Below are 13,796 nucleotides of genomic sequence, written 5' to 3' on the forward strand. Positions count from 1 at the left end.
GGTCTTACTGTTAATGTAAGAGCCCTAAACATCTTGGGACCAGAGGAAGATCACCTGACCCCCTTATATATCTCCCCTTTCACTGCAGCCATCCATGGAGTCCCTTTTTGTGGTAGCACGTGCATCGTAAGTCCTTTCTGTAGCATCTCAGACTGGCTCCAGTGGGACCTTCCTTGTGGAACAAACACTGCCCAGTGGACTTAGCCAAGCTCCAACATAACAGACTTTTCTTTTTTCTTCTTAAAGATAAAGGTAAAGGGACCCCTGACCATTAGGTCCAGTTGTGACCGACTCTGGAGTTGCGTGCTCATCTCGCATTATTGGCCGAGGGAGCCAGCGTACAGCTTCCAGGTCATGTGGTCAGCATGACAAAGCTGCTTCTGGCAAACCAGAGCAGCACATGGAAACACCGTTTACCTTCCCGCTGTAGCGGTTCCTATTTATCTACTTCCACTTTGACGTGCTTTCGAACTGCTAGGTTGGCAGGAGCTGGGACCAAGCAACGGGAGCTCACCCCGTCACAGGGATTCGAACCGCTGACCTTCTGATCAGCAAGCCCTAGGCTCAGTGGTTTTACCCACAGCGCCACCTGGGTCCCTTTTTCTTCTTAAAATCCTCTATTAACTTTCAAGCATTTATATAGATAGATAGATAACTGCTTTTTATCCGTTCATATGTTTTTTTTTTGTATTGTTGTTCACCACTATGATGTTTAGTTATGCTGAGCTGCCTACCAATAATTCAAGCAAACAAAGAAATAAACACACACCTCGATCTTATCCAGAATCCTTATCAGTGATTATGAGCATAAAACTAGGGACAGAAGTATTCTAGGTGAATTAATAAGCAGTTCACCGAACTGAATTTGTACATGCAGTGCAAGAAATCCATTCCAGGGGAAGCAGGAACTAAATACCTCCCTGCTCCCGTTTCCACAGGCTGAACTGCGCCTTCTCTCCGTTTCTCTATCTAGAACAAAATAAAACCAAACTCAAGAGCAGGGGTTGGCAAGGTTTACCTTGCCTGGGCCAGTTCACTCCAGCGGAGATCCTTCCGTGGGCCAGAGCACGCATGCCCGCGATTTCTGGCGTCTGCGCAGGCGCGGTTTCCGGCACCGCAGAAGCGAGTCCCCGCGCCGTGCTGTGCTGATTTAGTCCAGTGCACGGGGACTCGCCAAGCAGGCGGCTTGGTTCAGGGGTGGCTCATGGACCGGTTAAACCAGGGGTCCCCAGACTACAGCCCAAAGGCCTCTTTTATCCGGCCTGCAATGACCCCCGCTGCCCGCTGCCACCACCCACTCTTAGCAGCGCAGCGCGGCTGCCCACCTCCGGGTCGGAGGAACGGCAGAAATAGCTTGCCCACATGCGCGTCAGTTCCAGCGCACTTCCGGGTCGGAGGAGGCCCATGCGCATGCGCACAAGCTATTTCCGGTGCTCCTCCAACCCGGAAGTGTGCCAGAAATAGTGTGTGTGCACGCGTATGGGCACACGCCCCCCCCCCGCCCAATTGGTGCTGCAGGCACTGGCCCGAAGCCGAGTAAGTTTGGGGACCCCTGGGTTAAATGATCCCTGTGGGCCACTGGTGGCCAATGGGCCTTAGGTTGCCGACCCCTGCTCAAGAAATAGCAGCAAGCAAGGCAAAAGGAGGCAGCCAAAATGTTGAACTGTCAAATTTGCTATTTCCGCCCTTCAATGGAAATCTTTGATGCTCTGGGTTATTTAGTAAATCAGCCAATATACTGAGCAATCCTTACCTTCTTATTCTGTGGGCTGCAGTTGAGAACACATTGGCTGTCAAGCTCAAAGCCATTTGTGCAGTTGTATATCCCCTCAAAGACGGGTGGGGGTGGCTTACACAGCACTGGAACACAGCTTCCTTCTTCCCAGAAGCCACTTTCTAGACACTGAATATTCAGGAACTTTCTAGGAGGGGAATTAAAAACACAGGGAAAGGCTGGTTATGTCACTGCATAAAGGTAAAGGTAAAGGGGCCCCTGACCATCAGGTCCAGTCGTGTCCGACTCTGGGGTTGCGGCGCTCATCTCGCTGTATAGGCCGAGGGAGCCGGCGTTTGTCCACAGACAGCTTCCGGGTCATGTGGCCAGCATGACAAAGCTGCTTCTGGCGAACTGCTAGGTGGGCAGGAGCTGGGACCGAGCAACGGGAGCTCACCCCGTTGCAGGGATTCGAACCGCCGACCTTCTGATCAGCAAGCCCTAGACTCTGTGGTTTATCCCACAGCGCCACCTGGGTCCCTTATGTCACTGCATAGCGCAGCACTATTTGGAGGGGGGTGTCTTTGTTTGTTTTAACCTTTGCAAAAGAGAGTGGTGATCAACTGGCTAGCTGCTTAAAAACCGATTGCAAAGTACTTTACTGGGGGGGGACTGAATCTGCCATTAGTTGTTCTGTAGTTGTTTGACTACAGAACAGGAAACATGAAGTGCGAGCTAAGGGAGAATAAAGCCAGAATATGTTTGAAAAGGAAGAAGCACGTGTTGCTTCTAAGCAAATGGGAACAAAAGGAGGAGTCAACAGAGCAGAGGGGGCAAAGCAACGACACACATTTAAAGCACATGACTTTCCCCCAAAGAATCCTAGGAGCTGTAGTTTCTTCCTCAGAGCTACAATTCCCAGCAGCCTTAATGAAATACGGTTCCCACTATTCTTTAGGAGAAGTTGTATGCTCGTTTCCTCAGACTCCCTTCCCGCGGAAGCTTCTCCAGGACCACGAATTTGCCTTGTATCTTCCCCTGTGAAGACAGGTGCAAATAACTTGTTCTGTGATCTCCTTAAGCATCCTTTGACTCCCTTTTCATCCAAAGGCACAACCACCTCCCTTGCCAATCTCTTGCTACAGAGAAACTATGTCACTATGTCTTTTTATTGCTTGTCTTTATGTTTTTAGCTATGTGTTCCTCAAATTTAGCCTGCATTCCTTGTGCCAAAGTTTTCGGTTCTCACTTGGACAAGATTTCCATTCTCTAAAGGAAGCCTTCTTGGCTTAAATCACTTACTTGATTGCTTGCTCACACACACAGGCACCCTCTTGGCCTTGGTGGTACCTTCCTTGGTCTGCGGTCTACATTCTAGCTGAGCTTCTTTTAAACAACTACCAAGCATTTTGGAGAGATTTGACCCTCTTGACTTTGCCTTTCAACTTTCCTTTTAACAATACCCTCATTTTACAGAACCTTCTTCTTTTGAAGTCAAATGCAGCTTTGTTATTTATATTTATTTATTTATTTAATTTTCCCAGTTGTCAGTCTGCACACACATTGAACTCGATTACACTATGTTCACGGTTCCAAATCGAATCAACAACACTTGCTTCAGGTCCCAAGTGCCACATAAGATTATGTGGCACACAATTCAATGCCATCTGAAAATAGCAACAGTCTGAAAAAGCCCTGGGATTCCCCATATCTCAACTCACATTCTTAGGAGCTACAGTATTTTTCCATGTATAAGGCAATCCCTGGTTTTTTTGAACCCTAAATTAGGAAATCAATATTCCCTTGCTGCCGCTGAGGGAGGCTGGCACGGTCTTGTTTGTTAACTGTATTCAGTTATGAAAACCACTGAAGGGAAGATGAAACGCATCACATATTTTACTCAGAATATGATCATGTGCCTTTTGGATATACGGTTTCTAACTGAATTGTTTTCCTTTAACTTGCTTCTTTGGATTTTGGAGAATCTGGATATATATCAGAGCAGGCTGAAAAAGTGCTGCTGAACATTTACAGGTCCAAGTGGCATAGCTCATCACCCCTTCCCAAGGCTCGGGATGAATGGATCAGTTTATTTCCACTTCATGCCAATTCTACATGTGTTCATTCATTAAGTCCATTCTATATTGTTTCTACCATCTGTGATGTTTTAAAAATCCATTCAAAAAAGTATGTATTTTGTTCTAACATATTTCTCATATTTATTTAACTCAACATATTTTATCCTAAAATGCACATTTAAATGCATTCTGGCATGTTTTTTGAGCAGTGTATTACAAGATTCAGAGATACACAATCCAAAAGATATTTACGTTCTGATCTGCACTTTAATCTGAGAAGTACAGATTAGGTCGGTTTACACAGAAATCCCCATAAATCAAATTTCCAAGACCAAAAAACCCTCAGAATTAATAAAAAGTAGATATATATCAATTCAAGACATCTTGGCAAATCTGCTTGTCTTGCATAATTTATACCAGTCACAGAATTCAGCTTTTGTTGTTCAGAATTTGAATTTGCACAGGTGCAGAATTCCTTAGTGTGGGGTGCAACGTTTATGTCCCCTAGACATTCCAGTGGAGATGTCTCCTTGCCTGCTTGAGACTCATGCTTCCTGGGGATATTACATTCCCACAAAGAAACCACTCCTCTTTGCATCCTTCCCTACAAGGCCCCCTCTTGTATTTCTCTTCAAACCATTTGAAATCATGCAGCCAGTTACTGCGTCCCTTTCCCTCCATCAACCTAAAACTCTAGAGCTTTGAGTCTTACAACAGAGCCTTAATCAAGTCAGTCTCTCAAGGCCTTTTTTTTTCATTTCTGTGGCTCATCTCTGAATTCTGTCCAGCTTGTCAAATATTTCTGGTAAAGAAAAGTGAAATTTCTGCCAGAAAATACACCAAGAGCATCAAGCACTACTAAAATAATGCTGCCTAAGTTTGAACACTTTTCAAGAAGAAAAATCTGTTGGTTTTATCCTTGTCAATGACTAAAAGTAACTCAAAAACTTTCTGACCAGTTGGTTATGTCGGCCATCATCACTGATGACCAGAGAAAACCTAATAATAAAAGTATCCACTCACTGAGCCAATTATGCACAGTTGATCATTTTTAAGAGCAATGAGGCACGCTCCAGTACCATAAAATTAGCATTAATCCATCATTGGTAGCTTTATAACTACAAATGTAACGGGATAGGAAGAAATGGGAGGAGCTTCTCCAGAGCAAAAAAAGCCTTCCTGTTTTCCTATTAATTCTTAACAAGGCAGCTATTCCACCTAGTCTAGGCAGAGTAACTTATTTGCCACCAAGTCTAACACTGTCTATGAGTCAGGAGATTCCTTGCATCTCTTGTGGGATGCCATACATGGATGATAGAGGTCACAGATTCAGAAGTCTGCTCTAGCCCCAGACATTTCAAATGAGGTGTAAATTGACTAGACCAGAAAGCCGAACGGCTTCTGTTCTAGGCAATCAAGTGAAATCATACACATTTTTCCACTTTGCAGAGGGGAAAAGGCTACTTCAGTCCACCTGTAGATGTGCAAAGATCCTTTCAAGTTTTACAGTTTTTAAATAATTTTTTCCAGGTATGATTCTCGTAGTCGCAGGCACTATTCAACAGGCAGCCACAACAGCAACTGCAACACATAGGGATGTGTCTTACAACACTGTTGGTCATATGTATGAGACTTGGCTTTTTGCAAATTCTGTCTGAAGCACTATAAAATTTCACCAAACTCTTTTGGCGTAAGAGACTGGGAGAACACGAACAATGAGAATATGCGCTGCAAGCAGTGATAATTCGAAGGTACTCTCTCCAAGATTTGGTTCCTTTCTGTGGGACGAGACTCCCGCCCCCACTGCTTTTTTAAGAAAAAAAGAAGCCAGTACTCACCATGAAGTTGTTACGGTAAATGCCACACTTCTGACATCTGGGGGGGAAATGTGTACTCTTGAGTACCCCCAGAAAAAAAGCACTGGCCCCAATTACTGGATCTAAGTTGGACCATTGGTACATTTACCAGATAGCATCCTTCCTAAGCCCTCACAAACTTAGAAACTAATAAGAACATATTCAAATTATTTCTTAGATTGTGTTCTTATTCTCTACCCCCCACCCCATCAAGCGCATCAAGGGGCATGAGCATAGCCAGGAATTAATTAGTGGGGGCAGGCTTTATGTTGGGGGGGGGTGAACCGAGTTATCTGAGATTACTTGATTTAGGGGGGCAGCTCCCCCCCCCGGCTATGCCCATGTCAAGGGGGGGATCATTCTGAGTCAGGAAACTCAACTGTGGCTTGTTTTCTTGAACCAGGGGCTCTGGGAGTCCTGGAGTGAAACCAGCTTCCACCTAAGCTACCCAGTTGCAAGTATTGCAGACTCGTCAGACTCAGAAAGTAGAGTTAGAGAAGTTCAAAATGTTCACTTAAAGACTTCTAAACATTCCCCCCACACACACACACACCATGGGAATCTGATATAGCCACTGGTTGGCACTGTTGTTCCTTCGCAGACCTGCTTCCATATGAATGGAAACAGTCAACGGAAACCTAGCTCCCTAAGAAACTAGAAATGTGTTTCTGCATTGGCTGATCTTAATGTACCGTTGGATTCATTTTGGGTTTAAAATGTTTGCAGCCTTACATTAATGCATCCTTATGCTTGCATTTGGCTTGCTGTCTTGGTCCAGAAAAGCAGCTTAGAAATATTTCAATATAAATTAAAATAACTCCATTATATCTGAGATCCTAGCTGAATGTTACAAACATCATTAGAAAAATAAAAAGTAAGTAAAGATGCACCCATTGGCCTATTTCCAGGATGTGTCACTTTCTAATGTGTTCGCTCTTTGTCCCATTTCTGCTTTAATCTGCCATTACACACACACACACACACACACACACAGAAAGAGAGAGAGAGAGAGAGAGAATACTGCAATTAAGTATCTATTTTGGAACATACTTTCTCTGAAAACAGACATTATAAATGCGTTGTGATACTTATCTGTGCCAAGAACGGCATCGCAACATTCAGAGAAAGGTGAAATCCAAAGGGATAGCTGAATTCTGGTCTACACATTAGTCTGAGCGGCCAGATCAGGTAGTTTGCATTAGGCTTTGCAAGGATCGGATTCTTCAAGCATTCCTACATACCCTGCCCCTGCCCCGTTTTAAATGGATCCCGGAATGTCTCATTTAAGGCTGGCACCCTGTCTTCTGGGATCGCTTTGGCAATCATCAAAGGGGCGCAGCAAAGCACCTCTGCTCTGGGACGACCTTTTCATGATCGCCTTCCAGGAAGGCACTTTGCCCATCGACAAAGGCTCACAGCAAAGCACCTCTCGGAGGCTGCAGAGGAGGAAGAGGCAGAGATCCTGCCTGCATGTCATGCTCATCATATAGAAAGTATCTACATGTAAGCCAGGCTCTGACTCTCAAGTATTCTGAAGTTATGGCGCCCCAGAGCTGGGAAAATCTGGAGTGGGGTGGGGTACACAAGCAATCATATAGGGAGGTTTGAAGCAGGGACTCTCCAGTTCAATCACACTTGTAGCCTTATGAGTTCAATCTTCAGGTGCCTGCAAAATACACTTGTCCTTACCTAACCCTGAAACAGAGTGCTTGTGTATGGGGAGAAGGGAGGGGAGTTAAGTACCTGTTCACATAGCCAGCTAAGCAGCCAGTTTACTGAGAGGTACTGGGAAAGGATGAAGCAAGGGGTGGGGGGAAGAGAGAGACTTTAAAAACTTGCTCTTAACCCTCCTTTGTAACAGAGCCACGACCACTTCTTCTGATCCTACAAAACTGACATTTATTTAGGATTAGCAGTGGAGCCAAAGGAAAAAAAAAAAATTAAGGGTTTTTTTTTTTAATAAAAAATCCCAACATTTAAAGGGCAAAATTTGAAAGCTTCGGGAAGACATATGAGGCACTGCAAGGGCTGTGTTTGATGTGAAGGCCTCAACATCAATCTTGAAAACATCACAATCCATACAGCAGGGGGACTGGCCCTCCCCCAAGTGGGTATTAGCAGTAGCCAGGTTTAGGTGCCAAGGAAGATGGCAATAAATTAGTCCAAAGGCTTCACATTATCTGCCAATGGCAGGAGATTCAAGGATTCCAAGCAGCAGAGCAGGAAAGAGGAGAGGTATTTACTGGTAAACTGGATGGAAACAAAATTGTAGCTGTCACAGTGGCCGGAGTGGACTACTTCAGAGTAACGACGCTACGCAGCTCTGCATTTTATTCTTTTATTGGTGCTGCGTATTTACAGTGCTCAAGTCATTGCTATTTACACGGAGCGATGTTGTCAGTCGGTTTCAGAACCTCCTAATGGCTTTTGGCGCGTCTTTCTCCAACACAAAAGCTTTGGCAGACCCATCCTCTTGCCCCTCCTCTTCCTGCGTAATTCTGGAGTTGGGGGGATGGGTCTTCCCCCCTTACTTGCCCCTTCCTGTCCCACCTGGGACCCTGGCTCCTCTACCTTGCCTGAGCCTCGGACACGACTTCCTGCTTCCCCACTGGAATCGGAACTCTCCCTGCTTTCCCCTTTGCTCGGGGACGGGCTTGAACTCAGGAGGGGAGGGACTTCGCGATATCCCCTGTCCCTCACATCCACCCCCCTCCCAAGCTCTCCTTCACCTCCTCATGCAACCCCAAGTAAAACGCCGCTTGCATTGGGGCAGACTCCAGATCCCACCCCAATCTGTGCACCAGCATGGTGAATTTCGCCCAATACGCGCGAACTGTCATATTTCCTTGGCGTAAATTATGAAGTTCCTCCTTAGTCTGGTCCATATGACTATCGGACGAATACATCGTTTTCAAACCTTCTAGAAATAGTTTGACATTCTTCATGCAAGGATTCCTTGTTGCAATTAACGGTCTTAGCCACTCCCTGGCCGCCCCTGTAAGGTGCTCCACAATAAACGCTACTCTGTGCTCATCATCAGGGAACTCATCGTGGTGCAGCTCAAGAGCATACACAATCTCAGTCTCAAAGCCCTGAAACTCCTTCGGGTCTCCATTGAACTTGCTTACTAGGGTCCCGGCTCTCCTTCCTGGCAGCACTTGGACTTGGGGTGCCCCTCCCGCCTTGTTTTTCTCTGCATCCAGCTTGTTTTGGAGGTCTACCGCCACCGCCCTTAAATGCTGCTCTTTTTCCTGGAGCTCTCTCACCTGTTCCGCAAGTTGTAGCCGGTCGTCCTGGACCTTCTTAGTCTCCTCTTTAGCTGCCTTCAATTCTCCCTGCGCCTGCAGCGACAGCTGTTGCAGTTCTAGCTGGGCTTGCTCAGCGATCTGCCGCCACTTCTCCGCCTCTGACACGCTCATCCCGGCAACTCCAAAGTAGCCCAAAAATGATTAGGAGGTTGCTGTCACAGTGGCCGGAGTGGACTACTTCAGAGTAACGACGCTACGCAGCTCTGCATTTTATTCTTTTATTGGTGCTGCGTATTTACAGTGCTCAAGTCATTGCTATTTACACGGAGCGATGTTGTCAGTCGGTTTCAGAACCTCCTAATGGCTTTTGGCGCGTCTTTCTCCAACACAAAAGCTTTGGCAGACCCATCCTCTTGCCCCTCCTCTTCCTGCGTAATTCTGGAGTTGGGGGATGGGTCTTCCCCCCTTACTTGCCCCTTCCTGTCCCACCTGGGACCCTGGCTCCTCTACCTTGCCTGAGCCTCGGACACGACTTCCTGCTTCCCCACTGGAATCGGAACTCTCCCTGCTTTCCCCTTTGCTCGGGGACGGGCTTGAACTCAGGAGGGGAGGGACTTCGCGATATCCCCTGTCCCTCACAGTAGCCTTAAGGGTTAGTGTAAGGGGGAGGGCTTATAGAGAACCCCCCCCCTTATCTGAAGCAGCCCATCTCCCAGCAGTCATGAGAGTGAAGGGTCTGATGGAGGGAGTCACGAAACAGAGAGGGAGTGCCAGGGCTCTGGCAACATCCAAGAGCCCCTGCTTCATAAGCAGGAAGAGAGGGAGGCGGAAAGAGAGGACAGGAATCGGTCAGACAGAAGACCCGTCCCCCCGACACCAGAATTGAGGAGGAAAGGGAGGCGCTTCTCAGTTCCGAGGCTTTTATGTTGGTCCAGAACGCGGAGGGGGGCAGTGCAGGAATCTGACTCGAGCAGGTAGACATGGAATCAGCAGTTCGTTACACTGTAAATAATGTGCACCAATAAAAACGTCTGAAAGACAAGCATGTGGAAGGTCGTTACTCAAGAGTAGTCACTACAACCCTGACAGTTAGTATCCTTGTCTCTCACGTTTTCTCAGTGAACAGCAAAAAAACATCAAAACACACACCTCTCGCCTTTCACTACAAGAGATAAAAGCACCTCTAGTCTACAGTAATATTACCTTCCTTCATGGTAGACTATGGGCCAAACTAGATAATGTATGAAATGCATGCAGAGGTGGCTCAATACATTTTGGCACCTGAGGCAAAGCACAAAATGGTACCCTCATTACACACCAGGAAAGAAGGGGCGAATAAAGATCTACATCAGGAATAAGGGGTGAATCCCCTGTGAATCCTGCCATCTGAAGCAGTCACCTCACTTTGCTTCCTGGGTGGGCCAGCCCTGAATGCATGAATAAATTTCAGCATCTGTGGATCAGGATTGGGGTTGTTCTGTGACGGTTTTTAAAAAAAAAACTTCCCTCCATGCAATAGTCCTGGGGTAAATCCCCCTCCCTCGTGGTCATCGATAGAAGCTCACCTCCTAGGGGGAACAAGAGCAGCTGATTTATGTCAGGGCTGCAACACAGGGCGAGTTAAGTCATGTTAATGCAGATTAGTTTTCAACCTTTTAATGAGGGTGAAAGAGGAGAGGCACAAAATATGGTCTGAAGCTCAACATCAAAAAAACAACTAAGATCATGGCCACTGGTCCCATCACCTCCTGGCAAATAGAAGGGGAAGAAATGGAGGCAGTGAGAGATTTTACTTTCTTGGGCTCCTTGATCACTGCAGATGGTGACAGCAGTCACAAAATTAAAAGACAACTGCTTCTTGGGAGAACACCAATGACAAACCTAGACAGCATCTTAAAAAGCAGAGACATCACCTTGCCGACAAAGGTCCGTATAGTTAAAGCTATGGTTTTCCCAGTAGTGATGTATGGAAGTGAGAGCTGGACCATAAAGAAGGCTGATCGCCGAAGAAGTGATGCTTTTGAATTGTGGTGCTGGAGGAGACTCTTGAGAGTCCCATGGACTGCAAGAAGATCAAACCTATCCATTCTGAAGGAAATCAGCCCTGAGTGCTCCCTGGAAGGACAGATCGTGAAGCTGAGGCTCCAATACTTTGGCCACCTCATGAGAAGAGAAGAATCCTTGGAAAAGACCCTGATGTTGGGAAAGATTGAGGGCACTAGGAGAAGGGGACGACAGAGGATGAGATGGTTGGACAGTGTTCTCAAAGCTACGAACGTGAGTTTGACCAAACTGCGGGAAGCAGTGCAAGACAGGAGTGCCTGGCGTGCTCTGGTCCATGGGGTAACGAAGAGTCGGACACGACTAAACAACAACAACAACAGAGTATATTTTTTAATCTCTATTTTGGTACTTTCAATGAAGAGTATACAACTGCTAGACTTTTTCAGTGTCTGCTAATGACCAAATTATGATCATCAGTGGTATAATTGTGTGTGTATGTTTCAGAAGTAAACTGCTCCACGTAAAAAACAAAACAAAAAACTTGTCTTAAAAGATGTCTTAATCTTAACTAGCAAACCATAGTTTTTGCTTCATTTTAGATTTTGGCATTACCCTTCGGCATATCCCAGGACAGCTAACAGATGAGTAGAACCATGAAGATGTCCTTGGGTTTGTTAAATGGTTCAATTCTTCAGCAGGGTGGGACCTCTGTCCACAAGCTTTGCTTACTATCTCTTCCTCCCTGAAGTTTTCTCTCGTTTTGGCTAGGAAGCAGAATACAAAAAGTTTTATACGGTTGCATTTGTGGGAGCAAGTGGGTCCAAACTCTGCTCAGTTTCAAACATTTTACATTTAGGTTTCTCATACTGTGGAGTAAAGTGGAGTCTCGCCTGCTGCAACAGGATGGGGCAAGAGGAGCAGTGGCTGAATCTTCTCTTACAGCCTTGCTCCTTTTTAAAGGTTTTCTGGGTGGCGTAGGATCCATCAACCTTTTCATGTGTTCAAAATAAATCATGCAAACTGAGCAGGCTTACTCTGCAAGCACAAACATACATGAAGATGATTTTCATAATTTAGCTGGAGTGCAGCCTGTTGAGTTTACAGGGCAAAGAATTTGGGTTTAGTTGGCACAGGCAGTGGAATTATTTTGGTGCAAAAATATGAACAGGGCTGCATACATTTCCAGTTAATGTTAGGTGGCCTGCAGCCAAGCTACACTCTTGATCATCCTAGTTCTATCCTCATTCACCCACAGTGGCCTTTCTGAAGAATTTCCAGGTCCCACCCTGCTGATTATTTCCATTTCCCCTCCCCACATCCACCTCTCTACACTTTTTATGATCTAACTTCAAATCAACTGCAATGTTTGGATAATGTGGGACCTACTGGAGGGAGAGGGATATACCAAGAAAGGAAAGGAGAGGGTGAGGATAAGATCAGCCTTTGGTACGAAGGCACGGGGGCCTGTAGCTTGCTCATGTTCTTGTTATTATTCAGCACTTCTGAAGGCAGCCCTGTTTAGGGAAGCTTTTAGTGTTTAATATACTATTGTATTTTAATATTATGTTGGAAGCCGCCCAGAGTGGCTGAGGAAACCCAGCCAGATGGACGGGGTATAAATAATAAATTATTATTATTATTATTAGTAGTAGTAGTAGTAGTAGTATTTTACTTATTCAGCATGACCACCCACTGCTCTGGGGTGGCATTTTGTTCACTAGAATAAGTTCACCGATGGCAAACATTGGCTGTTATAAAGGATCCTCAGGTGACAATTTGTTAACCTACTTCCACATTCATGTGCCTCTGACTCTGAAAGATGAATGAACCTTGAACAGGATGTGATCCTGAAAACAATTTTTAAAAATTATTTGGTACATCTGAGTAGGAATCAAGATGGGCAGGGGGGGAGGGGGATTATTGCTTTGTTTTTCTTCCTATTTTTATTACATATTTTGTGTGTGTTTTTATAGCGATTTTATGTTGGGCACCCTGAGGGCATCCTGAGCAAGTTTGCAGATGACACCAAATTGGGAGGGGTGGCTAATACCCCAGAGGAAAGGATCAGACTTCAAAATGACCTTAACAGATTAGACAACTGGGCCAAAGCAAGCAAGATGAATTTTAACAAGGAGAAATGTAAAGTACTACACTGGGGCAAAAAGAAAGAAAGAAAGAAAGAAAGAAAGGCACAAATACAGGCTGGGAGACACCTGGCGAGAGCAGTACATGTGAAAAGGATCTAGGAGTCTTGGTAGACCACAAACTTGACATGAGTCAACAGTGTGATGCAGCAGCTAAAGAAGCCAATGCAATTCTGGGCTGCATCAATAGGAGTATAGCATCTAGATCAAGGGAAGTAATAGTACCACTGTATCCTGCTCTGCTCAGACCTCACCTGGAGTACTGTGTCCAGTTCTGGGCACCACAGTTCAAGAAGGATATTGACAAGCTGGAACGTGTCCAGAAGAGGGCAACCAAAATGGTCAAAGGCCTGGAAACGATGCCTTATGAGGAACGGCTTAGGGAGCTGGGTATGTTTAGCCTGGAGAAGAGAAGGTTAAGGGGTGATATGATAGCCATGTTCTAATATATAAAAGGATGCCATATAGAGGAGGGAGAAAGGTTGTTTTCTGCTGCTCCAGAGAAGCGGACACGGAGCAATGGATTCAAACTACAAGAAAGAAGATTCCCTAAACATTAGGAAGAACTTCCTGACAGTAAGAGCTGTTCGACAGTGGAATTTGCTACCAAGGAGTGTGGTGGAGTCTCCTTCTTTGGAGGTCTTTAAGCAGAGGCTTGACAGGCATATGTCAAGAATGCTTTGATGGTGTTTCCTGCTCGGCAGGGGGTTGGACTGGATGGCCCTTGTGGTCTCTTCCAACTCTACGATTCT

At 45.7% G+C, this 13,796-nt stretch overlaps 1 protein-coding gene across 1 annotated transcript in view; it reads right to left on the reverse strand.

Moving 5' to 3' along the window:
• Positions 1-13,796, reverse strand: part of PAPPA2 (pappalysin 2) — a 133,999-nt gene that overhangs the window by 23,084 nt on the left and 97,119 nt on the right. Inside the window, exon 17 of the mRNA XM_035123579.3 lies at positions 1,754-1,922. Within this exon, the coding sequence (XP_034979470.3) occupies positions 1,754-1,922 (169 nt within the window). The remainder of the gene's footprint in view (positions 1-1,753; positions 1,923-13,796) is intronic.

The sequence above is a fragment of the Zootoca vivipara genome, chromosome 7, assembly GCF_965207765.1.
Source record: "Zootoca vivipara chromosome 7, rZooViv2.hap1.1, whole genome shotgun sequence".
NCBI lineage: Eukaryota > Metazoa > Chordata > Lepidosauria > Squamata > Lacertidae > Zootoca > Zootoca vivipara.